Source organism: Xenopus tropicalis, chromosome 10 (genome assembly GCF_000004195.4).
Source record: "Xenopus tropicalis strain Nigerian chromosome 10, UCB_Xtro_10.0, whole genome shotgun sequence".
NCBI lineage: Eukaryota > Metazoa > Chordata > Amphibia > Anura > Pipidae > Xenopus > Xenopus tropicalis.
The window spans coordinates 38,094,287-38,107,978 of record NC_030686.2 but is presented as its reverse complement, the minus strand read 5'-3'; the positions used below and the strand labels follow the sequence as shown (position 1 = coordinate 38,107,978).

General features: G+C 41.6%; 1 protein-coding gene across 2 annotated transcripts in view; it reads right to left on the bottom strand.

Moving 5' to 3' along the window:
* Positions 1 to 7,813: 7,813 nt before the first annotated feature.
* The window catches only part of arfgef2 (ADP ribosylation factor guanine nucleotide exchange factor 2), a 36,732-nt gene continuing 30,853 nt past the window's right edge, over positions 7,814 to 13,692 (bottom strand). For both annotated transcript variants that reach the window (XM_002933180.5, XM_018097882.2), the window contains exons 31-39: positions 13,224 to 13,359; positions 12,848 to 12,986; positions 11,997 to 12,048; positions 11,681 to 11,795; positions 11,257 to 11,396; positions 10,445 to 10,607; positions 10,129 to 10,267; positions 9,874 to 9,991; positions 7,814 to 8,639 (exon numbers count right to left, since the gene is read on the bottom strand). In XM_002933180.5, coding sequence (XP_002933226.3) covers positions 8,466 to 8,639; positions 9,874 to 9,991; positions 10,129 to 10,267; positions 10,445 to 10,607; positions 11,257 to 11,396; positions 11,681 to 11,795; positions 11,997 to 12,048; positions 12,848 to 12,986; positions 13,224 to 13,359 — 1,176 coding nt within the window. In that variant the 3' untranslated portion in view covers positions 7,814 to 8,465. The remainder of the gene's footprint in view (positions 8,640 to 9,873; positions 9,992 to 10,128; positions 10,268 to 10,444; positions 10,608 to 11,256; positions 11,397 to 11,680; positions 11,796 to 11,996; positions 12,049 to 12,847; positions 12,987 to 13,223; positions 13,360 to 13,692) is intronic.

Genomic DNA, 13,692 nt, shown 5'->3' with positions numbered 1-13,692 from the left:
TGCATGCCAGCTGTGTGGCTGCTGGGAGCAGTGGGGGTTAGGGTGCATGCCAGCTGTGGGGCTGCTGGGAGCAGTGGGGGTTAGGGTGCATGCCAGCTGTGTGGCTGCTGGGAGCAGTGGGGGGTTATATGGTGCCCCCAGGCCCACCCCCTCATGGGCTAACAGTTCCACTATGCACTAGGGGCCTGTGTGGGGCTATAGGAACCCCTATAGTAGGGCTCATTTACGTCTATGAGTGCAGTAAGCGCAGTTTGGTGCGCAGTCCCCATGTTTTTTTTCCTGGTAATAAATGAGTTTTCCCCTAGAATCCCAGCATTGTTGCTGTCACCATTCCAGTGTCGTAGAGGTTTCGCCAGACACAACAGTGTGTGGGCATTTTGTCTCAGATTGGGATTTCTAGGGATGCACCGAATCCACTATTTCCGGATTTGGTCGAACCCCCCGAATCATTTGTGAAAGATTTAACTGAATACCGAACTGAATCCTAATTTGCATATGTAAATCAGGGAAGGGAAAAAGAACTTCTGTGTTTATGTGACAAAGTATCACATCATTTTAAGGTTTCGTCTTGGCCAGGAGCGTGGATTCAGCCAAATCCGAATCCTGAAAAAGGCTGATCCTGGCCAAATCCCAAAGCGAATCTGTGCATTAGTGATGTGTGGGCCGGCCCGATACCTGTGGGACCTGCGGGTTCTGGCCGACCTCGGCACATCACTTGCAGGTTGTGGCTGGGTTCAGGTTGAGATCTTTTGCGCAACCTAACACTGCGGCTGCCTCTTCCAGCTTGTGAATTTATAAGCACGCCTCTGACATGCCCCTTTTGTGACATCATTGGGTCACAAATATAGGGTCCATAAATATAGGAGAGAAGTTGGGTTGGGAGAGGGTGGGTTAGGGTCGGGATTTTCTTGATGCACATATTGCTACTTGTGGATCCCTAGTTATTTCTGGAGCTCAGTGTGTAAGTGATACCTGCACCCAGTTCTTTAGGTGCAATTAGGTTGCCACCTGGCTGGTATTTTACTGGCCTAGCCGGTAAAAATTGTTGCTTGATGGCAATGTTATTAATAGGGGTTTTTTTTCAGAAAAGGGGGCAACTCTAGATGGCACACTGGGGATCAGGTCTACTTCCATAAGCGCAGACCATTTCTTCACTGCCTGCCTTACTGTATTGAACTTCTGTGCTTCTGGGTTATTCTATCAAAAATTTCATAGGGCAGTGGGGGCCACTGGTACCTTAAAGTAGCCCTGGAAACCTGGAGCTACTGCCTGATCAGGAAGTGTCGGTAGCTTCAGGGTTTCCCTGCATCAATAGGCGCAGCAGCATTCACTGGAATGGGAGGCAGGAGGGACTGAGCAGATGTGCAAGGAGCACATTTTTGACACAAAACTCACTGTGGGGAAAAGTGTGGAACACATCTGCTCTTGCGGATGTAAATTACCCCTAGTGTTTCAGGGTAAGGGCAGTTATAACAAAAGTCTAAGCCTCCTAGCTGAGCTTTTGGGTTGATATCTAGCAGAGCAAAGAGGGATTATTTCCAGATCTCAGCTTCTGTCACAATCAGGCTGATGTCTCTGCAGAGATGGACAGTTGTGGGTCCAACTAGGCTGAGGTTGTCAGTGCCCTATGCAATTATATTGGCAATATGGTGTGTTGGTTTCCTGTCTCCAGTTTAAAAGGGGCTGAGTAGCAACCATGCAAGTTAGAAGTTTGCAGAGAGATTTAGTGATAGCAGAGCCTTGTGTGATGCCCGAAGCGGCTTATGTTGAGGTGTTTCTAGTTCCTATTCTTTATGGAAGGCTATTTATGTATGGAATTGCCTCTTGACCATATGATAAATACAGTTTAGACCTATGCAGGCCCAGACTGGCACTTTTTATTTGGCCTGTGGGGGAGAAGTTTGGGTCTCTGTTTTGAATCTTAGTCTGGAACTAAAGGGGAAAGGGGGGTCCCTATTCATGGTCCCATGTTACACCACTGACCCAATTCAGCACTTTGGCTATTGAGTCCCTGCCCCACCATCTTTCAGAACCCAGAAATTGTTCATTTTCAAATAGCTACTGACACCTTTTTTTACAGATACAGGCTCTAATACTACAAAGCTTACAAATGTCTTGATTTAAAGAAAGAAATGCACAGGCATGGGTTTTTATGCTCAGGATGAGCTCAAAACTTTTCCAAGAATAAATGAGTCAGCTGGAGCAATTTAAAAGAGGGGGCAGTAATCCCAGAGAGCTATATTAGAACACGCAGTTTACTGAGTCAGTATGACAAATCAGCCTCTGATATGAAATTACACATTGTAATAAAATTATATATATATATATATATATATATATATATATATATATATATAGTGGAAAGGCAGTCACATGCTCAGCTGCATATTTCCAGGATAACTCTTAGCCATGGACATGTGCTTTCTGAATGTCTAAAGGTGCCCATACACGGGCCGACTATAGCTGCCGATATCGGTCCCTTGGACCGATTCGGCAGCTAATCGGCCCGTGTATTCGCAGAACAGAGCTGCCTGGCCGACCGATATCTGGCCTGAAATTGGCCAGATCTCGATCGGCCAGGTTAGAAAATCCGGTCGGATTGGGGACCGCATCGGCTCGTTGATGCGGTCCCCGAACCGACTACCCCATAAGCTCAAATGTAATCCGATCGTTTGGCCCCAGGGCCAAACGATCGGATTATTTTTTTTTTCAAGTCCCTTGCTACCCGATATCGCCCACCCGTAGGTGGGGATATCGGGTGAAGATCCGCTCGCTTGGAGACATCGCCAAGCGAGCGGATCTTATAGTGTATGGGCACCTTAATGAATAATAGGGATGCACTGAATCCACTATTTTGGGATTTGCCTAAATCCATTATGAAAGATATGGCTGAAACCAACCCCTAATTTGCAAATGCTAAATAGGCCACGAAAGAGTTAAAAAGAACTGCAGCGCAGTAAATACATTTCAACTTTTGTGTTTAAGTGATAAAAGTTTGCATGATTATAAGGATTGTGCTGAAAAGGCCAATTCCTGGCCGAATCCCAAACCGAATCCTGGATTTGGTGCATCCTTAAGGAATAACCCACCTGGAATGTTGATGCAGCCTGCAGATCTCCAGGATAAACTGTGCAGTGCAGTAAATGTATCCTCAAATGGCTGAACAGGGAACAGGTCCCAGAAGCTTTATTAAACTTATTCATTTCAATTTTAAGAGGAGTTTATGAATAGCCTCTAAACATATATCTAAAATAATTAAATATAATAATTAAAAGAATCTGGCTAGAAATGCTGTGCTTTATATAATGAACTAACTGTACCAGCCCAAAAGTTTAGCAGCCCTATAGCAGTAATGATCCGGGCTTTCACAGTTGCCCCAGACCTTCTCCATCTTGGATCCTTGGAGCCATCTTTTGTGTGTCACATTCACAGTGGGCTCTGGGCGGCTGTTGAGAAGCTGAGCTTAGGGTTTGTCAGAAATCATCAAGCAGAAAATGAGGTTTGTCTGTCTTAGAAGCGGATTCTGGAGGGTTGATTATAAAAGGACCAGGAAAGCTTAAATAAAACTGTATAAATCTAAACGCATCCATATGTTTTATTAGCCTAAGTCATTTCTAGCCGCTCCCTTTGACATTCAAATCCTCTAGCCAGCTGGCATGACTAAATTAGGGATGCACCGAATCCAGGATTCTGGCAAGATTCTGCCGAATCCATGGTCCTGGCCAAACCGAATCTGAAAAATCATGCGACTTTTAGCCACATAAATGTGGAAGTTGAAAAATTTTCACACATGGTTCTTTTTACACAGTATTCAGCCAAATCTTCCACAAAGGATTCTGTGTTCAGCTGAATGCCAAAACAGTGGATTCGGTGCAACCCTAGACTAAATTCCTACTGAGCGATCGCCCCCCTGCCCTGGGGAGATACTATGTGCGTTAGTTCTGAGCATTGTGCATGCTTTGATTCATTTTTGTTTTATCCTTTTGCTGCCGAGCATGTACAGCAGGGGTCCCCAAACTTTCTTACTCTTGAGCCACAGCCAAATGTAAAGACTAGGAGAGCAACACAAGCACCATAAAAGTTCATGGAGGAGCCAAATAAGGGCTGTAATTGGCTATTAGGCAGCCTCTATGCACACTATCAGCTTACAGGGGGCTTTATTTGGTAGGAAATCTTGTTTTTATTCAACCAAAACTTGCCCCCAAATCAGGAATTCAAAAATAACTACCTGGTTTGGGGGCACTGAGAGCAACACCCAAGGGGTTGGGGAGCAACATGTTGCCCCTGAGCCACTGGTTGGGGATGTCTGGTGTACAGTCAGGGGGAGGGTTTTAAGGGAAAGGAAGATGTGGCGCCTTTACAAACACGGCAGTGGCAATAACAGAGCGCATAGATATTTTATGAAGGGGAATTCCTACTAAAGAAAAAGGAATTAGTGAAAGGAGACCTAGCTATTTGCTTGCCCTATATGAGAACTACTATAAGAGTAAAGGTCCCCATAACCGAGCTGATAGTAGCTGCCGAGTCGGCAGCTAATCGGGCCACGTAGGGGCACTAACGACGGGCCTGCCCCACCGATATCTGGCCTGAAATCGGCCGGATATCGATCGGGCAGGTTAGAAAATCTAGTCGGATCGGGGGCCGCATCGGCTCGTTGATGCAGTCCCTGGACCGACTTTGCCTATGCCCGACATTATAATTTGATCGTTTGGCCCTAGGAGCGGATCTGCAAGTGTATGGGGACCTTTTGTTACCTTTGCTTCTCCTTTAAATTCTGTTACAAAATCCACTTTTTTTCTGAGCTGACGTAACGTGAATCTGAATGAATAAATCAGCCTTATAGTGTGACATTTATATTCTATATATTACATTGTGAGTGGGTCCCTAAGCTCAGGTAAGTGACAGCAGCATAGTAAGTGCAGTGATTCAGTAGAAAAGAAGATGGGGGGCTACTGGGGGCACAGATCTTCCCTGCTAAAGGGCTTTGGTGGCCTTGGGCTGGTTCTGAAGCCCAAACATGTACCGGTTCTAATGAATCTTTTTGCAGAGACAAAAAAAAAAAAAAAATCACCTTTAAAACTTTATTGATTGACCACCCGATTAAAGCATAATATATTAGAACTGTATAATACATTATAATTTATATAAAAAACTTTACATAGTTTCTCATATATTTTTCATTGTTTTTTGTTTTTTTTTTAATGTGTACATCCAGAAGGCAGACTTTGCCTTTAACATCAATGAAGTAACAGTTTTACAATCAAGACGTAAAATTATAGATAATTTAAATAAGTATATATATATATATATATTCAAACCTTTTACAGAGGGCATATCTGCTGATAGGATGGGTACAAGCAACTCTTAATGACTGGGTAGTTGTGTGTATTATATATTATTATATAATATTTTTGTATTTCAATCCACGCAGCAGGCATTCGTACATGTGGGTGAGCTGTGGTGTACTGGGTATTCTATAAACCGGATCTACAACTAGGCAACTAGGTGTCTTAAGGACAAGTTCCCTTTAAATTAAGTTCTAGTATGATGTAGACAGTGATATTCTTAAATATTACGCAACTGGCCTTCATTTTTTTGCTGTCATTTTTACATTATATTTTTTTATTCAGCAGCTTTCTAGTTTGGAATTTTAGAAGCAGTCTGGTTGTAAGGGTCCAGTTTACCCTAGCAACCAGACAGTGGTAAAAATGAGATACTGGAAGATTAAATAGGAGAGGCCTAAATTGAAAGTAATAAAAAAAAAAAAAGTAATACTGTATATACTCGAGTATAAGCCGATCCGAATATAAGCCGAGGTACCTAATTTTACCTAAGAAAACTGGAAAAACTTATTGACTCGAGTATAAGCCTAGGGTGGGAAATGCAGCAGCTACTGCTAAGTTTTAATAATCAAAATAAAGACCAATAAAATTACATTAATTGAGGCATCAGTGGGGTATATGTTTTTCAATATTTATTTCAAAGAAAAACAGTAAACTAGCTCTGTAAGTGGAGAAGAGGGTCAACAAAAACAATATGAGTACTACCCCACTCTCATTGCACATTGGCAAACTGGCAGCAGACCCAGTCCCGGAGGGATGTAAGGAGAAATAAGTATTGCTAGTGGGAGCCTAGGCCAGGGCACTGGAGGGTCTGGTTGCAGGTGGCCTAATTTGCACACAAAGGAGAGAGGGTGCTAGTCTAGAGGGACCCATGGCACCCGACTCGAGTATAAGCCGAGGGTGACTTTTTTCAGCACATTTTGGGTGCTGAAAAACTAGGCTTATACTCGAGTATATACAGTAATAAAATTGTAGGCCAATAGTTTTAACTGATGGGGTCATTGGACCTGGGTGTGCAAGGACTACCGGGGTTCCCAAAACCCCTCAGGGGCTGCCACCGTCCACCTACCCGCTCACTGACAGCCCCCCCCCTCCCCCACACATACCTTAAACCACTGTCTGGACCTTAGTAACTAGATAGCTTCTAAAATTCCAGACTGGAGAATTGATGAACAAAAGATTCAAAAACCATAAGAAATTAAAAAGATACAGGACATTGTCTCCAAGGATCATTATCTTCCTCATACTAAAGGTTAATCTAAAGGTGAATTCCCCCGTTAACTGGCTGCTCAGCTAAGAGGTACTGTACTGGGCACTAACTGGATTGGAGAATAGCACAGGAATTAATGTGCAAGCCTTGGGGTTCTAGAGCTCGCAGTAGCCTTTTGTTTCTCATAAATATTAAAAAAAGTCAGTGGTTCCCATTTCACAGAAAAGGCATTTGGTTTGGGGGGAAAGAAGCAAAACAAAACCCCCACAATTTCTGGAGTAGCTTCCGACAGCAAATTGTGCTGCATATTTTCTGCTTTACATTTACTGTAACGATATGTAGCCATACATTAATACTGCTATCTTTAATACATATATATATATATATATACACATATATATATATATATATATATGTGTGTGTATGCCGTGTCACTTCCTCCACAAACGTAGTCTATAGTGTTGAGTTTTTTTTCTATGCACCTAATTTACTCTGGGTGGGTGGGGGAGAGGGGCACCACTGTTAAAATGATTGAAATAGGAGAATGCATGTATTTATGGTTGCTTGCTACAGACTTGTCTAAAAATATAGAGACACACTACCACCACAAAAAAAAACCCACAAACAACTGAAGGTAGAATAAAGGAGGAGGAAACCTAAAGTCACTGGGTGCTAAGCTGTTTGACACCCAAAATGATCATATTCGCTTACCTCCATTCTTGGGCTGGCGCTTCTCTTCAAATAAAAAAATAGCACCAGTCCAGGGACTTTATGATGGGCGCTGTGCCACCATCTTTGTCTAACCCAGTTGTGTGCTGGGCTGATTCTAGAGGGGCACAATACACAGTGCAGAAACGTAAGAAAATGTTCAGTAGTGAACGTTTACACAGGGCAACCATAAAAAATATGGGGGCATTAAGTTCCCTAAGCCAGTCCTGGGGAGAAGTAAAAGTCTAGGAGGTGATTAACTAGAATCACTGGAGGATGTCTAACAACTTGGCACAACCAGTGGTTTTAGGTTTCAAAGATGTTTTTAGACAAATGACCATTAGAAATGTTTTAAATGTCTCTGTGGATCCATTTTCCCCACTGGCATAATATTGTATCTGTGACTTTCTTACCTGAATAATTATAGTGTTAATAAATCAGGCCAATGGTATCAAGTCAGACTTGTTCCCAGTAAGGATTCGGCAGATCCCACAGCTGGTAACAAGGTCTCAGCAACTCCTTCATTGTCAGGCTTACAAATAATATTGAATTCTTAAAGTTCTTATTGGGTATTTAATCACCAGACATGCAGCAGCAAAAGAGCAATGACAGGAAACAATGCGAATAACAGAGGAAAAGGAAATGATATACTCCAAGTCTATCAAAAGCATTACCCCTAAGTAGCAAAAATAAAAATATATAATAACATTATGTCCCTATCCTTCTAAAAACTCTCATAAATTAAATAGTCCAGATTAGGCAAGCCAGTCCGTACAATTTGGAGGAGAACAGGTGTCATTTACCAACTAAACTTACACTGGGGGGAAAGGAATGTGGTTTTCCCATTTGTCAATGGGAAGGTAAGGTACAAATATTTTAGCCACCCCTGCTTTTTTTTTTTTTTTGTTGCTTGGAACACTAAAGAGGCGACCAAGCCGGTGCGAAGAAGACAAACGACCCTCTGGCCTCTTCTGGATGGTAAAAGCTAAAACCGTAATCCTTCTAAAAGTGTACTGTGCACAGTCAATGATCCTGAAGATTAAAGTGCCACTTTTGGTATGATACAGCTGCAGGCGGCAACCTTTCTGGGAAGCGCTGCCCTCCGACGAAGCATTTTGTAACTAGCAGCGCTGGTTTTGATTGCTACAGTAGAACAGGCAAACGTCAAAGTGGCTATGTTCCACCTGCGCAGAGCCTTGCTTGTGCTATGCAGAGTGATGCTCTCCGGCAAACTGCGCCTGCTCTTCCGGTTTGCAGATGCTGAAAACGACCCCGATGCGCAAGAAGAACTTTCTCAGTACAGAACGGAGCTCAGGAATCAGGTCGAACTGCATAATTTCACAGAGGTGCGGGTAATACCTTGAGGCATGGGCTTTAAACTTGGGGAAAATGAATAATAGATGTTAGTAAAGGTGGGCAGAACAGAGAGACAACACGTTACATTGAACCTAACTCCTTCTTCCATCATTTGCTAAAAATACCACAAAAAGCCATTCTACTGGCTAGTATGTAAGGCACGTCCCACTGAATTTAATCACTAACCTTGAACCTTGGGTTACTCTGTGCAGAAGTGCTGCACTGCCATCTCTAATCTATTTCCCACGGAAAGTCTACTCTACCCTATTGCCCACGGAAAGTCTACTCTACCCTATTGCCCACGGAAAGTCTACTCTACCCTATTGCCCACGGAAAGTCTACTCTACCCTATTGCCCACGGAAAGTCTACTCTACCCTATTGCCCACGGAACCTCTACCCTACTGCCCACGGAACCTCTACCCTACTGCCCACGGAACCTCTACCCTACTGCCCACGGAATCTCTACTCTATTTTCTTTGGAATCCTTGTGCAACCCTAGCTTGTCTAATGTGCACTATAGGAAAGCCATTCTACTATACTGCCTATGCACTTGTCCTGGATAAAGGCATCATGGGAAAATAGAAAATAAATAAAGAAGGTGCCATGGTGCTCAGAAAAGTATCAAGTGCCAGTGCATGTTTTTACACACGCGGAGCACCAGTTCCAATTTCCTGTTTAGCAAATCTTCTATAAAGATTTTACCAACTCAGTTTGCAGATGTAGTCTTGTGTAAGCCTCCATTATCCTCACACTGGCTGAATGCAGCCTTCCTCACCACAACCCTTCTATAATTCCTTTACCTACTACGTAAAAAGGAGCTTGATGAGATCTCAGCTCCTTATTATATACTAGCTGCCTGGCCACAAACTTTTATATATTTTCTCTGAAAACCCTCCAGTAGTGGCTTCTCACTTAGTTACATAGGAGCTGCTTTATATAGACTCTATTAGAGCTAACACAGGAGTAAAGAGTAATATTTAATAGTATATAAAGCCATTTTCTCTTTTTGCACAAATATCCCATTAAAGATAAATTTGTGAGTTCCTCAAACAAACAACTCACTCAGTGCTGCAAGTCACATTAACCTAAAAGGTCCAACTTCCAAAGGCACAACTGAGTAAAAGTTGTATTAAACATTCACTACAGTTTGGGACTATGTTTATAGCTATGACAGTTCTTTCATAGTTTTGTTCACATTTCTTGGATATAGACAACAATTACACATTAAACATGTCACGGTTCAGCTATCAACATACCTTTTCATCACTAACTTTAAGTGTTTTGGTTAGAAGCAGGAGAAGTAGGTTGGTCCAAGCTTCCCGATGGCTTTCAGAATTTACAGTAATAAAGTAGGCCAAGGCCTCACTGCACACACTGCAATACAATACAATAAAAGTTGAAAGATGGCTGAGTACTGCGTTCGGGTTGCTTTATATTACATGCCCAATGATATTACAAAATCACAATAAAGTGGAAACCACAGGGATCCTTCCAGGCTGATAATGTCTTACTTTAATAGTCTGCTTTCTATATCCCCCCAGGAATCTCTGCGCTTCTCATCTGTGTACATTCGGAAGAGGATTCTTAAACAGCAGGCAAGGCTACTCGTCTCTTGCTTTAACAGATTGGGTTTTGATTTCCCTTTAAACCCTAAATACAAGGAGAGAAAAGACAGGTGAGGTTCTCGGAATAGAAAAAAATAAAAACCAATACCTGCATATAACTAATTCCCATTCACATCACAAGAAGCTCATTGCCACTCAGACAGTAAAACAGTGAAGAAGAGTAAGAGCTTAAACAAACACATAGCATAACAAACCATATTACCTGCTCTCCATAGTGCCGTTCGCTGTTCATTGTTAGAATTGAATGCCTTTGCAAACGAATGGGATTCCTGAAGGCAGTCCAGCAATTTAAATAGGTGCTGTGTGCACATATACTTGTACATTCCTTGGTCCTCTGAATCTATATGGATATCCAACGTATCTCTCTGTATCAAGCATTAAGAATCAATTAATTCCAGGGTAAGTGTGCCATAAAACTGTGAAACAATCTACTGTTGAATGGACTCTGAACATACACAGTGGGGGACATTCCACATGGAGAACAAGCATTTGGTAGATAAGTACAGTACACTGGAAGTCTGGTCCATTTAAGTGCCATTTGATTGGCCAAACTGGTCTGGTACAAGGCCTATATTAGTGGTGGGGGTTACCTTTAATAAATATGATGCGTTTGATGACTGTATTTAGTTGGAAATACAAGGTGCCAGGCACTCGAAGGGCAATTACAAACTAGGGACTGGCTAGTTCTCAGTGTGTAACTGCCTTTCACTTGCCGGCACTGTGTATTTTGCGGTCTCCCCAAAGGGTTGAGCACCATACAAACATGCAAAAGCAGCTTATTCCTTTATAAACCATCTCAGAATAATTAGTTTAATAGGGTTTGCCAGTGACTGACTTGACATTTAACCCATCGTCTTTATTTTCTGCCACTTTATGTAGCTTACGTACGTCACTGACAAGTCAGAATGTATTATAAGTTATTTTTACGCATCCAGGGCCAGTTCTAATACAAGCGCACAAACATGAATTAAACAGACCTGCAATCATACTGATAGCATCATGTAAATCTCTTACTTGTGCAGCTGCCAAGTGCTCAGCATCTTCTTTCTTGCTGGTCGCTGGGTAGAACACAATGTTATCGATGGTCTGTATAAGCTCCAGTTGCACAACACACTTAATTAGGAGCCCGGCAAATAGCTTTTGATCTGCTAATCCTGAATCAAAGAAGCATAAAGTAGGTAATTACAAATTATGTTAACCAAGCTGTGTTACAGCTACACAGAGTAAATTGTATGTGGGGTGTCAGTGTCAGAGTTAGGGGCTACTAAATGACCAGTCATAGCCTTTATTTGGCACCCAGAAGCATTTTATGCTTGTGTTGCTCCCCAACTCTTCTTACATTTACAAATGGCTCACATCAAAAAAAGTTTGGGGACCCCTGCTCTTTATCATACCAAAATATAATTTAAAGGTGAATGTAGACAAATGTATAACTTACTCTCGCTGGACTTTCCTTTCCACGTATCCTCTGTGGTGTTGGAAATCTGGCTGTGAGCTCTGTCCGACGTATTTCTGTCCATGCTGCTCATAGACTGTCGGTCTATTTCCAGATCCTAATGGTTTTTAAAGTTAACAAAAAGTTCCCTTTAAATTTGTATTGATATATCTCTTTTTTCAGAAAATATAAATGCAAAGTTCAATGGTCTTTCCACCGGAAACACAAAATGGGGACTAAGACAGAATAGTTATCATATCATTTACAGCTAAATTACACTGAGCCACAAGTGACACCATACAAATGTCTGCACACTTACATATCGTTTATCTGAATCCTCTTCCATTGCTGTCGGTCTCCAAGTTAATAACCTGTAAACCAAGGTTGAAACATTACACTTCTATAGTTACGTTCATATACATTTGCTTGTTATAACCCATATAGGCACAGAAACCGTAGTGGGTATTTAATACAGCAGAACCCTGATTTCACATTCGCCAAGGGGCCGCATCAAAATGGCAGAAATCGCTTGGAAAAATAAAATCCGGGAAAGAAAAAACAGGGTTCTGCAGCAAATCAACCTTTTGAAATTAACCTTTTGTATAATGCAGTGAAATTCCAAGTTTTCAGCTTTTAGTTGAGCAGCACTCCATTTGGAGTTTCAGCAGTTATCGGGTTGCTAGAGTCCAATGGAGTTAATAGAAAAGTATAGTTATAATATTGTTGCCTCGTGGAGCAATAGCTATTTTTTAATATTGGGGGGTCAGTGACCCCCATTTTAATGAATGAAGACCAATTTGAAAATTTGCTAAGAATAGCTTATTTATAACAGTGCTGTCCAGCTTCTGTGGTACCGAGGGCCGGACTTTTTCTGGGCGATAAGGGAAGATAATGGAAGACAGTTTTGACCACATCCCCTTTTAAAACTGCACCCACTACAAACCACACCCATGTTGTCACAAAAGCTTTTAAGATTGTGCCCACATCACCCTTCAGAATTATATTATGTCATATTAAGACAGGTGGGGGGCTACACAGAGGGGGGTTTGGGCCGCCAGTTGGACAGCAGTGCTCTATAACATACTAAAAGTTAACTTCAAGTTGAACTTACAAAATCTTGCAAGTATAACACTCACTCTCTTAGACAACAGAATAGATAGAGAGACTTACACACTGGGGATAGTGGATTTGAAGATATCCAACATACAAGTGCATGTCTTGTCCCAAACCTCAGGGCTAAACTTCTCCCCATTGAGGATAACAAGGTTTTCTAAGCAGTTCGTGCCTGATCGTGCCAGCTGTTCATTATCTGAAATAAATGTAAATAAATAAATGGCACAGTACTAATAGAGATATCATAATCATAATAATTAGCAAATCTGCTGATATTTACACAATTCAGCCAAATCTATTTTATGCAACGGGTCCTACAGACACACAGAAAGCAAAGCCAACGAAATGCAAAAGTTATAAAAGTGCTGTATACTGCTGCAGTTTAAATATTTTCTTACAATATTTATTTGCAGTAATATTATTCCTGACATACCTTGCTTTACACACCAGTGCAACTGGCTCAATATATCACTAAGCAGAACACTATTCAGGGCTTCATAGAACTGTGTAAATACATCGCAAATGGCATAAAGTGCATGGTTACAGGTCGTTGTCATCCACTCAGACTTCTGAAATGAGAAGCAAAAGAAATAATTTAGATCACTGGCAGATGGGGAACTTTGAGACAGCCTGATATTACAAACAATTAATTGTATGGACCTACTATACCAATTAATTGTTTGCCTTTAAGTTCACTTTTAATATGTTACAGAATGGCCTATTCCTAGCAACTTTGCAATTGGTTTCCATTATTTATTTTTATAGTTTTGAATCAATTGCCTTCCTCTTCTGCCTCTTTCCAGCTTTCAAAATGGGGATCAATGACCCATAAAGGAAAAACTATTGCTCTGTGAAGCTACTTCTCTTTCTATGCAGGTCCTTTATTCATATTTCTCTCGTAC